The sequence below is a fragment of the Rana temporaria genome, chromosome 6, assembly GCF_905171775.1.
Source record: "Rana temporaria chromosome 6, aRanTem1.1, whole genome shotgun sequence".
NCBI lineage: Eukaryota > Metazoa > Chordata > Amphibia > Anura > Ranidae > Rana > Rana temporaria.
The window spans coordinates 166,047,723-166,061,313 of record NC_053494.1 but is presented as its reverse complement, the minus strand read 5'-3'; the positions used below and the strand labels follow the sequence as shown (position 1 = coordinate 166,061,313).

Below are 13,591 nucleotides of genomic sequence, written 5' to 3'. Positions count from 1 at the left end.
CTTTTTTTTTTTTTTCTTATGATGTCTGATCCTCTCTATTTGTTATGAAAATATTTTTCAGGTTTTCTTTTTTTTGTTAACACCTAACATTTGGACAACTTTTTCTGCATGATGGGCTGCTGTAACCAACATGTATTGACACATTCTGATAGGGCTGAATGTTGGCCACACCCACTCCAGCATCCTATAGTAGCACCAGTGCTGCAGATGAATACATGTACAAGGTGTAAGTACATTTTGACCCCAACGCTGTAGGGTTGGAGCCTGTCGGTCCCATTGGGTACTGAAGGGCAAACTTTTAGGAACTCCAGAGATTTGCCTGCCTTGTCCAGCTTATCCACCCAAACGAGATTAATTCAATTTGGAGTTGCCCTTTTAAAGATTTATTAGTTGCAATTTTAAAGTAAATGTAATCTTTTGTGTGTGGATTTTAAATGCAGCTTTTCCATAATAATCACTGCCTGTGAATTATTTTAATTTTTCGTTTCAGCGTTGCTGTTTGGTGGAGAAGTGAAAGTAAATCCAGCACATCCCAAGCACATCGGCAGCATAAACCCAACATGCAATGTGGTTGACGTTGTTCGAGGTAGAACTTGCTTGCCATAAATATTATTACAGGTTCTTTGTGTCTGTCCTATCCGAAGAGTAAAGTGTGAAATACGTTTTTTTTTCCTCAGCTGTTAACACTTAAAAAGGGGTATAAACCCTGCCTATAATATTTTATGTTATGTATGTAGCATTATATGATAACACATATGATTTTTACATTGGAAGCATTGTTCTGTCTTTCAGAATTTGTATCAGTACTCAGTGGAAGGTTACACTGACTATATTCAAATACCAATTCCTGAGGTTAAGTCAGTGTTAATGTACTGGCCTGTTACTCAGGACTGACATCTCACTTTAATAGGCTCTGTGATTCCAGATAAACACTAGTACAGAAATAAATGATGAGTCAATGCATGCTATGTTAGTTTGTATTGTATATCAGTCAAGATATACAATACAAACTCATTAAGCTTTTTATTTTACTTTTTATGAAGGTGTGTGTGTGTGGTGTGTGTTTTTTTTTTTTTTTTTTTTTTTTTTTACTCCGTCTGCAGTCTGTGTCCCTCATGGGCCAGTTTCTGTGTATGTGGACCAGTGATTCAGCAGTCTGTACTCATGCTGGTTGGTTCCTTCTTATTCATGCCATCACACATGACATGCTTCTGCATCTCGAGGCACTGAAGCTCCGTACACAAGGGCAGAATGTCAGGAGAAATTTGCCAGTTAGAAAAAAAAAACAGCCAACGTTCTGCCCATGTGTATGTCGGTCTATCTGACAGAAGCCAGCCATCGGACAAGCATGCTCAAAGTTTAGCTGATGCTCTGTCCGTCTTTTCTCAAGATAATCTAGTGTGTGTGTGTGTGTGTGTGTGTGTGTGTGTGTGTGTGTGTGTGTGTGTGTGTGTGTGTGTGTGTATATATATATATTTATATATGATGGTGGCAAATTGTTTACCAATGGTTTAGCCATCTAAATGTCCCAATTATGGTAAGGGCCAGAGCTGCAGGCACATGTATTTTTGTGATCTTGCAATACTTTTGCTAAACTACGTTTAAGTGATCACTGTATGGTAACTTTAAAGAGAGATTACCAGTGTGTTCATTGAAATGCCCACCAGGGAACATTGTTCATTGTTGGGAGACCTTGGTTACTGTACCGAGACGGTGGGGTTGCGGTGCCATGACTGCCCTCCTACACAGTAGATTTATAGCACAGCCACAAGGCTTCATGGGAGGACAATTTTTATAAACCATTTTAAGTTTGTTGTCAACTTTTACTTGCTAGCAACTTGGAAAAGTTACAAGCAGTGGTTTTGGCAACACTGTAATATTTTAAGTGAGCTATGAGTTCATCTTTAACTAGTACTGGCTACGTTATGCATTGTTTTCCAACTGCTGGGATGCTAGTGGGGTCATTTTAGGTTACATTACTGGCATGGCTCTAGTATACACTGACTGTCCTTGAGATTTTCCAGGCAGAAGTAAGTGTGAGACATAGAATTGGTTACAAGACTTTTTATTTTTTATTTTTTTTATTTACATGCTTTAGAGTGGAGGTCTGCCCAAAGAAAAAAAATAAATAATTAAAAGCCAGTAGCAACTCATACTGCAGCTGCTGGCTTTTAATAATCGAACACTTATCTGTCCTGGAGTCCAGCGTTGTCATCACGGCAGCTAATGGTTACATCAGCTATCTGGGGGTTAGCAGAATATAGGGTTGCATAGGAAGCGGAATTACTGGGCATAGATGAAAGATCACTAAGTATAAGCTGAACTCCAGGTTAACATCTAAATATACAGATGAAGGGCCGGATTCAGAAAGAAGATACGACGGCGTATCTCCTGATACGCCGTCGTATCTCTGAGTCCGGCCGTCGTATCTATGCGGCTGATTCATAGAATCGGGTTACACATAGATATGCCTAAGATCCGACAGGTGTAAGTGACTTACACTGTCGGATCTTAGGCTACAATTCCAGGCCGGCCGCTAGGTGGCGCTTCCATATCTTTTACGCGTCGAATATGCAAATTAGCATTTACGCCGATTCAGAAACGAACGACAGCCCGGCGCTTTTTTTTACGTCGTTTGCGTTCGGCTTTTTACAGCAGAAAGTTACCCCTGCTATAGGAGGGGTAAGTGCGGCGTATCCTATGTTAAGTATGGCCGTCGTTCCCGCGCCGAGTTTTGAATTTTTTACGTTGTTTGCGTAAGTCGTTCGCGAATACGGTCGGACGTAATTTACGTTAACGTCAAAACCAATGACGTCCTTGCGACGTCATTTGGAGCAATGCACGCTGGGAAAATTTGCGGACGGCGCATGCGCTGTTCGATCGGCGCGGGGACGCGCCTGATTTAAATTGTACACGCCCCTAGCCGCGGGATTTGAATTCCGCCGGGGGATTTACGATACGCCGCCGCAACTTTAGAGGCAAGTGCTTTCTGAATAAAGCACTTGCCTCAAAAAATTGCGGCGGCGTAACGTAAATCAGATAGGTTACGCGGATCTAAAGATCCGCTAACCTATCTGAATCTAGCCCGAAGTGTTTATATAAGGAAGCTGATTTGTGACAGGGTTTGTGTTTGGTAGCTCTGTCATACCACACAGCCATGCCTGACAGGCAGGACCTAATATTTCTCTGCTGAAGCTCAGAAACATTTGCAGGTCCTCTTCCCCACCCCCACCCTGTGAGCGGACAGTGAAAACAGAAGCAGCACACTGATGAGCTCATCTTTCTATCAACATGCTCCTCCTTGCACAGCAGCACAACTGTTGTGACTTCTTGTGCTGTTTCTTCCTCCCTCAGTTAGAGCTCGACTGTACAGAACACTGCAAAAGGCTGTTTGCAAGAAAAATTCTGGTACTTGCACTGCATGCCTTAAACACATTTTAGGATATAGTATTGAATACAGAGCTGCATGGATGTGTCTTTATATCTGCCTTCAGCTTCAACCAAAACTGTGCGCTATTGCTAATATTTTTTCAGAAATAGTCAGGTGTTCATATGGTGTATGTGTGTCTGTCTGTCTGTCTGTCTGTCTGTCTGTCTGTGTCATCACTGCTTTGGTGTTGAAGCAAGTATGCTGATTACCGTATTTATCGGCGTATACCGCGCACTTTTTTGCCCTGAAAATCAGGGCAAAATCGTGTGTGCGCGATATACGCCGATAACCGATTTCCCACGCTGAGTTTGAATACTGCGCCGGCATATACCGAGCGCAGTACACTCGTGTATAGTCGGGCAGTCTCAGGTCCTCCCGCGCTCACGTCCTGTACGTCCTGTACGTCCTGTACGACAGTAGCAGAGCCTGCCCGAGTGTACTGCGCTCGGTATATGCCGGCGCAGTATTCAAACTCGGCGCGGGAAACGAGCGAGAAGGACGCCAGACCCGACGAAGAGGACACCCGAAGCCGCAGGCGGACGCCGGACCCGACGAGGCCGCCGATGGACGCCGCGCAAGACACCAAAACTGTAAGTACAAAATCCCTTTTTCCACAGGAATTTCTGGCCAACTTTAGGGGTGCGCGCTATACCCCAATAAATACGGTAGTTGTTCTCACTTTATTGTGACTTCACTTGCTACATGGACATTCTGGTTAGGGACACGTTAAAGCTAAAGGATTTGTAAGAAGACTAACATTTTCTAAAAGGGTCAGTAGTCGTAGCCTCTGTATTTTTATAGAATTAGCAATTTGATACATTTCTTTGCCAGATAAGTCTCAGGGGGTGCTCTTGACAGGATGGACCTTTCATCTGACAACCCCTTGTACCCTCAGATGACCGTTGTACACATAGACATATATGCTTTTAAGATTAATCCATCCATAGATTTAAGTTTGACTGTCGTGTTTTTCTTATAGATGGGTATGAAAATGCAAAAAATCTATGTGACTTGTATTACGTAAACTCTCCCGAACTGGAACTTGCAGAATTTAATGGTAAGATATATAGTTATCAGACATTTTTACACTGTGTGGCAGTATTCCGATAATTGTATTTGTTTTTTTTTTCTCATTTTATTCTTATTTACTTTATTATTTTTCCAGCTAAGAATCCAGGACAGCCAATACAGGTGGTATATGTGCCTTCCCATCTATACCACATGGTATTTGAACTCTTCAAGGTATGTTTTCCTTTTAATGGCAGACTCTAAATTGCTTCTTAACCCAAGAACAAACATGTAATCTAATGCAGCCCACCCGTCCTTGGATGTGGTGCCTGCTATTCACAAGTATCTGTCTTTCCTGCCATTTCTGTGACTTGAATGACCAATGCATGCGATTAGTGGTGGCCATTCAGCCTGTACAAGTTTTAACACGCTGACCGCAGCTATTGCTGTTCACTTGTAGCCGCACCCCTAGTGGTTACCTTTAGTTATGGACTGATGTCTGAGCCTGAATGCAGTCAGATGGGTCCAGGCTTGGACACCTGTCCAGAACCGCAAGTAACATACTTTCTGTCCTTGATGCCACTTGTAACGGAACGTCCCACACTCCGCTTGAGTGCTTCCGTCATATGCCGCTTCCTATCAGTCTGGATATAGATATCAGATATTCCAGCTGCTCACAAGCACACAATGAGATGATACTTGTTTGTCTGCTGAACATGGAGTGTTTAATAGAACCAATAATACAACCTTATATACAGTTTAAAGAGGAGGTAACCAGAACATAAATTAACATGAGCTAATTAACTATCATTTACCCAGACTAGGCGACTCATAGATATGACCTTTCAGGGTAGACGTCACGTCCCCTCGCTTCACCTGCTATACAATACACATTATTATAAGTGTAAACACAGGACATCTTCAAACAATAGCATGGTCAATTAGCGCAGAGAACAGACAGATGGCTGGAGGTGAGGGCATTATCATCTCCTTACACTGTATGTCCCAACAGTATGAATCAGTCACTCTTAAATGGCATATACAGGGTACCCAGGCATACAGCTCACAAAGGGCACCGTTCCCCCAAATTCCAGGGCCCATGATCGCAAGGCAAGAGGCTAGCATTCAACCCACCCCCCCCCCCCCCAAAAGTCTCTGTCCCAGGTGAATCTGTCACACCACTCGCTCAAGAACAGTGTTGCTCAGTTCTAATGCAGACCTTTTAATTTTGATGATTGGCCAGCAAATTCATCTGACCTAAACCCCATAGAGAATCTGCGGGGTATTGTCAAGAGGAAGATGAGACAATAGAGATGAGCTGAAGGCCGCTATCAAAGTAACCTGGGCTTCCATAACACCTCAGCAGGGCCGGACTGGGAATAAAAACCAGCCCTGGAAAAATGTCATACCAGCCCCATAGTTTTAAACTTTTTCGGCCACTAGCGGGGGTTGAAAGTGCCCCACTGCCCCCCGAAAAGCACTGCAAAAAAGTTAGTAAAGCACCGCTAAAAACTGCATCGCTTTACCGCCGACGCCCCCAACGTGAAAGCAGCCTAAGGTAGGGGGGGGGGTTACTGATATAAGGGGGAAACCTTTATATCAGTGTCCCTTTACATTATTGTATTAACTCCCCCTTACATCAATGACCCCCCTTGCCCCTTAGGCTGGCCTTGCGGCGCTGTCACTGACCTCCTTTTAGGTGCACCTTGCAGGGATCAGTCAGGCGGCTCCAGCTTGGTGGCTCTGGTTTTCCTATAGTCTCCTTTCCACAGTCCACACACCTCTGACTTCTCCCATGACCCCCATCCCAGCGACACTCCCACTCTTGACTCCTCTCCAAACTCCCTCAGAGACTGCAGACTTCACATGATACAAGAGATGATCAGAGACTGCAGACATGATACAAGAGATGATCAGAGACTGCAGACATGATACAAGAGACCAATGCAGAGAGAACAGGCAAAAAAATATATATAAATGCACATTTTTTTACCTGAAAAATGTTTTTTATTATTATAATAAATACATTCACATTTTATTATTTACAGTATATTATTGTATTATAATACATAAGTTAACTCCATGAGAGAGGGGCTACAATGGCGAGAGAGAGAGAGAAAGGGGCTGCAATGGTGAGAGGGGGGCTATAATGGTGAGAGAGAAAGGGGCTGCAGTGGTGAGACAGAGAAAGGGGCTGCAATAGTGTGAGAGAGAGAGAGTGAGAGAGAGAGGGGGGCTATAATGGTGAGAGAGAAAGGGGCTGCAGTGGTGAGACAGAGAAAGGGGCTACAATAGTGTGAGAGAGAGAGAGAGAGAGAGAGAGAGAGGGGCTGCAATAGTGAGAGAGAGGGGCTGCAATAGTGAGAGAGAGAGGGGCTGCAATAGTGAGAGAGAGGGGCTGCAATAGTGAGAGAGAGGGGCTGCAATAGTGAGAGAGAGGGAGAGAGAGAAAGAGGCTGCAATGGTGGGAGAGAGAGAGGGGCTACAATGGTGGGAGAGAGAGGAGCTGCAATAGAGAGAGAGAGGCTGCAATGATGAGAGATAGAGGGGCTGCAGTGGTGAGAGAGAGGGGCTGCAGTGGTGTGAGAGAGGGGCTGCAGTGGTGAGACATAGAGAAAGGGGCTGCAATAGTGAGAGAGAGAGAGAGTCTGCAATAGTGAGAGACAGGAGCTGCAGTAGAGAGAGAGAGAGGGCTGCAATAGAGAGAGAGAGAGAGGGGGGGGCTGCAATGGTGAGAGAGAGAGAAGTGCTGCTATAGTGTGTGAGAGAGAGAGGGGGCTTTAATGGTGGGAGAGAGGGGGGGCTGCATTGGTGGGCGAGAGAGAGAAGGGGGCTGCAATGGTGGGAGAGAGAGAGGGGCTGCAATGGTGGGAGAGAGGGGAGCTGAAATAGTAAGAGAGAGAGGGCTGCAATGGTGAGAGAAAGGGGCTGCAATAGTGAGAGAGAGAGGGGGCTGCAGTGATGGGAGAGAGAGGGGGCTGCAGTGATGGGAGAGAGAGGGGGGCTGCAATGGTGGGAGAGAGAGATGGGCTGCAATGGTGGGAGAGAGAGAGGGCTGCAATGGTGGGAGAGAGGGGGGGCTGCAATGGTGGGAGAGAGAGAAGTGCTGCTATAGTGTGTGAGAGAGGGGGCTTTAATGGTGGGAGAGAGGGGGGGCTGCATTGGTGGGCAAGAGAGAGAGGGGGGCTACAATGGTGGGAGAGAGAGAGGGGCTGCAATGGTGGGAGAGAGGGGAGCTGAAATAGTAAGAGAGAGGGGCTGCAAGAGAGAGGGGGCTGCAGTGATGGGAGAGAGAGGGGGGCTGCAGTGATGGGAGAGAGAGGGGGGCTGCAATGGTGGGGGAGAGAGGGGGGCTGCAATGGTGGGGGAGAGAGGGGAGCTGCAATGGTGGGGGAGAATAGGGGAGCTGCAATGGTGGGGGAGAGAGGGGGGCTGCAATGGTGGGGGAGAGAGGGGGGCTGCAATGGTGGGAGAGAGGGGCTGCAATGGTGGGAGAGAGGGGCTGCAATGGTGGGAGAGAGGGGCTGCAATGGTGGGAGAGAGGGGAGCTGAAATAGTAAGAGGGAGAGAGAGGCTGCAAGAGAGAGGGGGCTTCAGTGATGGGAGAGAGAGGGGGCTGCAATGGTGGGAGGGAGAGAGAGATGGGCTGCAATGGTGGGAGAGAGGGGGGCTGAAATGGTGGGAGAGAGAGAGGGCTGCAATGGTGGGAGAGAGAGAGGGCTGCAATGGTGGGAGAAAGAGGGGGCTGAAACGGTGGGAGAGAGGGGGGGGCTGCAATGGTGGGAGAGAGAGAGGGCTGCAATGCTGGAATGGTGGAGAGTGAGAGGGGGTTGCAATGGTGGGAGAGTGAGAGGGGGCTGCAATGGTGGGGGAGAGAGAGAGAGGGGGCTGCAATGGTGGGGGAGAGAGAGAGGGGGGGCTGCAATGGTGGGGAGAGAGAGGGGGGCTGCAATGGTGGGGGGGGAGAGAGAGAGGGGGGCTGCAATGGTGGGGGAGAGAGGGGAGCTGCAATGGTGGGGGAGAGAGGGGAGCTGCAATGGTGGGGGAGAGAGGGGGGCTGCAATGGTGGGGGGAGAGAGAGAGGGGGGCTGCAATGGTGGGGGAGAGAAGGGGGTGCAATGGTGGGGGAGAGAGGGGAGCTGCAATGGTGGGGGAGAGAGAGAGCGAGAGAGAGGGGGGGGGCTGCAATGGTGGGAGGGAGAGAGTGGGGGCTGCAATGGTGGGAGGGAGAGAGTGGGGCTGCAATGGTGGGAGGGAGAGAGGGGGCTGCAATGATGAGAGGGGGCCTGCAATGGTGGTGGAGAGAGGGGCGCTGCAATGGTGGGGGAGAGAGGGGGGCTGCAATGGTGGGAGAGAGGGGCTGCAATGGTGGGAGAGAGGGGCTGCAATGGTGGGAGAGAGGGGAGCTGAAATAGTAAGAGGGAGAGAGAGGCTGCAAGAGAGAGGGGGCTTCAGTGATGGGAGAGAGAGGGGGCTGCAATGGTGGGAGGGAGAGAGAGATGGGCTGCAATGGTGGGAGAGAGGGGGGCTGCAATGGTGGGAGAGAGAGAGGGCTGCAATGGTGGGAGAAAGAGGGGGCTGAAATGGTGGGAGAGAGGGGGGGCTGCAATGGTGGGAGAGAGAGAGGGCTGCAATGCTGGAATGGTGGAGAGTGAGAGGGGGTTGCAATGGTGGGAGAGTGAGAGGGGGCTGCAATGGTGGGGGAGAGAGAGAGAGGGGGCTGCAATGGTGGGGGGGAGAGAGAGGGGGGGGCTGCAATGGTGGGGAGAGAGAGGGGGGCTGCAATGGTGGGGGGGGGAGAGAGAGAGGGGGGCTGCAATGGTGGGGGAGAGAGGGGAGCTGCAATGGTGGGGGAGAGAGGGGAGCTGCAATGGTGGGGGAGAGAGGGGAGCTGCAATGGTGGGGGAGAGAGGGGGGCTGCAATGGTGGGGGGAGAGAGAGAGGGGGGCTGCAATGGTGGGGGAGAGAGGGGAGCTGCAATGGTGGGGGAGAGAGAGAGCGAGAGAGAGGGGGGGGCTGCAATGGTGGGAGGGAGAGAGTGGGGGCTGCAATGGTGGGAGGGAGAGAGTGGGGGCTGCAATGGTGGGAGGGAGAGAGTGGGGCTGCAATGGTGGGAGGGAGAGAGGGGGCTGCAATGATGAGAGGGGGCCTGCAATGGTGGGAGAGAGAGGGGGCTGCAATGGTGGGGGGGAGAGAAGGGGCTGCAATGGTGGGGGAGAGAGAGATGGGGGCTGCAATGGTGGGGGGGGAGAGGGCTGCAATGGTGGGGGAGAGAGAGGGGGGCTGCAATGGTGGGGGAGAGAGAAGGGAGCTGCAATGGTGGGGGAGAGGGCTGCAATGGTGGGGGGAGAGAGAGAGGGGGGCTGCAATGGTGGGGGAGAGAGAAGGGGGCTGCAATGGTGGGGGAGAGGGCTGCAATGGTGGGGGGGAGAGAGAGAGAGGGGGGCTGCAATGGTGGGGAGAGAGAAGGGAGCTGCAATGGTGGGGGTGAGGGCTGCAATGGTGGGGGGGAGAGAGAGAGGGGGGCTACAATGGTGGGGGAGAGAGAAGGGGGCTGCAATGGTGGGGGAGAGGGCTGCAATGGTGGGAGGGAGAGGGGGGCTGCAATGGTGGGGGAGAGAGAAGGGAGCTGCAATGGTGGGGGTGAGGGCTGCAATGGTGGGGGGGAGAGAGAGAGGGGGGCTGCAATGGTGGGGGAGAGAGAAGGGGGCTGCAATGGTGGGGGAGAGGGCTGCAATGGTGGGGGGGAGAGAGAGAGAGGGGGGCTGCAATGGTGGGGGAGAGAGAAGGGAGCTGCAATGGTGGGGGAGAGAGAAGGGGGCTGCAATGGTGGGGGAGAGGGCTGCAATGGTGGGGGGGAGAGAGAGAGAGGGGGGCTGCAATGGTGGGGGAGAGAGAAGGGAGCTGCAATGGTGGGGGAGAGGGCTGCAATGGTGGGGGGAGAGAGAGAGGGGGGCTGCAATGGTGGGGGAGAGAGGGGGGAGTTGCAATGGTGGGGGAGAGAGGGGGGAGTTGCAATGGTGGGGGGAGAGAGATTATACAGTTAACAATCTGCAGGGGCAGAAAAGACAGGTGCAGAGAGGGGGGAGATTATACAGTCCAGATTACAATTTGCAGGGGCAACAAAGGTGACAAAGAAAGGGGGGTGCACCATGCAACCCCCCCCCCCCCCTCTCTCTCTGTCACCTTTGCTGCCCCTGCAAATTGTAATCTGGACTGTATAATCTCTCTCACCAATGCATGGTCAACCCCCCCCCCCCTCTCTGAGATTATTAGACAGACGATTTAGATTTTCCAGGGGCAGCAAAGGTAGGTAGGTGGCAGAGAGAGGAGGGGGGCCCGGGGGGGGGGGGGGGGTGCACCGTTATATGGTGAGAGATACTGTCAGCAGGATTTCGAATCTTTTTTCCTCACCTTGGTCTCCAAGGGTGGCTGGCCCGGGCTGCGCGTTGTCTTCTTCTCCTCTGCGACACGTGACTCTGCACTGGGCGGTGCTGGCGCCGCACGGGAAGAAGGAAGAACATCTGACGTTCGTTTCTTCTCCTGCTTGGCTCCTCCCCTCCCTCAGACACGTGACACACACGATCGCTCACAGCCGCGAAAGTGCAGCGGCGAGCATGGCGGCCGCAAATGGCAAACGGCCGGCCGCCGCTGCTTTAAAAAACTTTAAAAAACATGCAATGATTATTGAGGTGAGGTGAGAGGACATTAACGTGACAGTCACTGGAGTGGAGAGGGCTAGTTGAAAAGTGCGGCCGCGATGGCGGCGGCGGCCGTGGCCCGGCCACACAGGCAGCTAACTGGTTGATTTTTGACAGACAGCAGGCGGCCTACCGGGAATTTTCCCGCTATCCCGGTAGGCCAGTCCGGCCCTGCACCTCAGCACCACATTAATGCAGTAATTCATGAAAAAGGAGCTCTAAACAAATACTGAGCATGTCATACTATACTGTACATGAATGTACTTTTCAGTAAACCAACATTTCTGGATTAAAAATCCTTTTTTTTTTTTTAATATTACAATATTCAAATTTTCTGAGATTAAAATGAAGAGAAATGCTTAATGTATCACGCTGTGTGTAATGCATCTATATAAAATATTTGAGTTTCACTTTTTGAGTTGAATTACTGAATCAAATGTAACTTGTTGTGAGATGCATCTGTATAGACCTACACAGAAGTGATTACCTTAACACTATCATGGTTAAAGTGCTTGTAAACCCTAACAGACTTTATGCTACAGGTAAGCCTATTATAAGGCTTACCTGTAGCTACCCAGGACATCTCCTAAACCTGCACAGTTTAGGAGATATCCCCTGTGCCCTGCATGTGCCGATGTCATTGGCGCACTTGGGCAAACTGAAGCAATGGCACATATGTGCCATTGCTTCAGTGACTGTGCCCTTACCAGTGGCTCCCATGCACATGCGTGGTAGTGACGTCATCGCGGCCCCAGCCAATCACAGCGCCGGAGCCGCGATAACCGGAAGTAACCCCCGGGAGAGATGCCCAGCCGGAGGGGGGGACAAGGACCCCTGTGGGGGCTTCGACGTAAGGTAAGTAATTCCTAATGAGCTAGTGTGCTATGCATACTAGCTCATTATGCCTTTGTCTTGAAGGTTTTTTTTTTTTCTAAGGGTTTACAACCACTTTTTAATAACCTCTAATGCTAAGTTCTTTGTACAGAAATTATAATTGTAGACCCGTACTATATGATGTCAGTGGCAGTTAGTTCCCCCCCAGTGTCAGTCTGTCTGCCTCACTATCACAGTCCTCTTAATAAGTAGCCGATCACCCATTACTAGTATAAATAAATAAAAATCCCAGTGTGTGTGTGTGTGTGTGTGTGTATATGTATATGTGTGTGTGTGTGTGTGTGTGTGTGTGTATATATATATATATATATATATATATATATATATATATATATATATATATATATATATATATATATATACAATCATAGTTTTGTAGGCGCTATAACTTTCACCTCATCCGAATAGAGAATGCTTTACATTACTTGAGAAATTGTTAAGTGTCCCTGAAAGATGCCTGTGCCAAGCAAGCAACCTCATGTGTTCACTCTCGGCATGGGACTCAGAAGCTAGTGGAGATCTCTGTAGTAGCAGTGACTAATAAAGGGATTTCCAGTTTCTACAGGGGTCCCACAGGATTGGCACAAACATATTTCAATTGGCAATTGGTCCAGCCTCAGCCAATGTAACTATGTCAAGTTCATTATACCTAAACTTCAGCTTTAAATACTTGACACTTTTTTTGTCCCGTAGAATGCGATGCGTGCAACTATGGAATTCCATGCTGACAAAGGTGTCTATCCTGCAGTCAAAGTGCGAGTGTCCCTGGGGAGTGAAGACTTGACTATTAAGGTAATTGCATTATATTTAATATAATTATGTGGCAAGTTTTACTCTTTGAAGAGTCAATTGGCTGCCTATGACACCATGTTTTCTATTATATACATGAGCTAGAAAATATTTACTGCACAGGAAAAAGAAAACTCTTTGACATGGGTTTTACACTATTCACTATTGGCCCGACTAATTATTAAAGCGGAGTTCCACCCAAAATTGGAACTTCCGCTTATCCCACTCCTCGCCCCCTTACATGCCACATTTGGCATGTAATTTTTTGGGGGGGGGGGAGTGGGGGCTTCAGGAGGAGTGGGACTTCCTGTCCCACTTCCGCCGAGAGGCTGGTTAGGCGATTAAGCTTAATCGCCTACAGCAGCCCCTCCCTGTAGGCGATCGCCTAGGACACGTCACAGGTCCTAGGCGATCTCCTGTCCAATCAGACGGCGCAGCGCCGGGCCGCGCGCGCATGCGCAGTGGGTGCCCGGCTGTGAAGCCGAAAGCTGTCACGGCCGGGTGCCCACAGTTGAAATGAAGATGCCGGCCGGGGAGGGGGGGAGAGGAGCAGAGCCCCGGCCGGCGCGTCGCTGGAACGCTGGAGCAGGTAAGTGTATGTTTAATAAAAGCCAGCAGGTACACTTTTTGTAGCTGCTGACTTTAAATAAAAATTGGCTGGAACACCCCTTTAAATACTTGCAGAAACCTAGATTTATATTTTAAAACATTTACAGGCTTTGGTGTAAATTGTTTACTTTATTTGAGTGTGTGTGTGTGTGTGTGTGTG

General features: G+C 49.5%; 1 protein-coding gene across 1 annotated transcript in view; it reads left to right on the top strand.

Moving 5' to 3' along the window:
- The window catches only part of PDK1 (pyruvate dehydrogenase kinase 1), a 38,220-nt gene that overhangs the window by 17,384 nt on the left and 7,245 nt on the right, over positions 1 to 13,591 (top strand). Inside the window, exons 5-8 of the mRNA XM_040357744.1 lie at positions 491 to 586; positions 4,410 to 4,487; positions 4,596 to 4,672; positions 12,727 to 12,825. Of these exons, the coding sequence (XP_040213678.1) occupies positions 491 to 586; positions 4,410 to 4,487; positions 4,596 to 4,672; positions 12,727 to 12,825 (350 nt within the window). The remainder of the gene's footprint in view (positions 1 to 490; positions 587 to 4,409; positions 4,488 to 4,595; positions 4,673 to 12,726; positions 12,826 to 13,591) is intronic.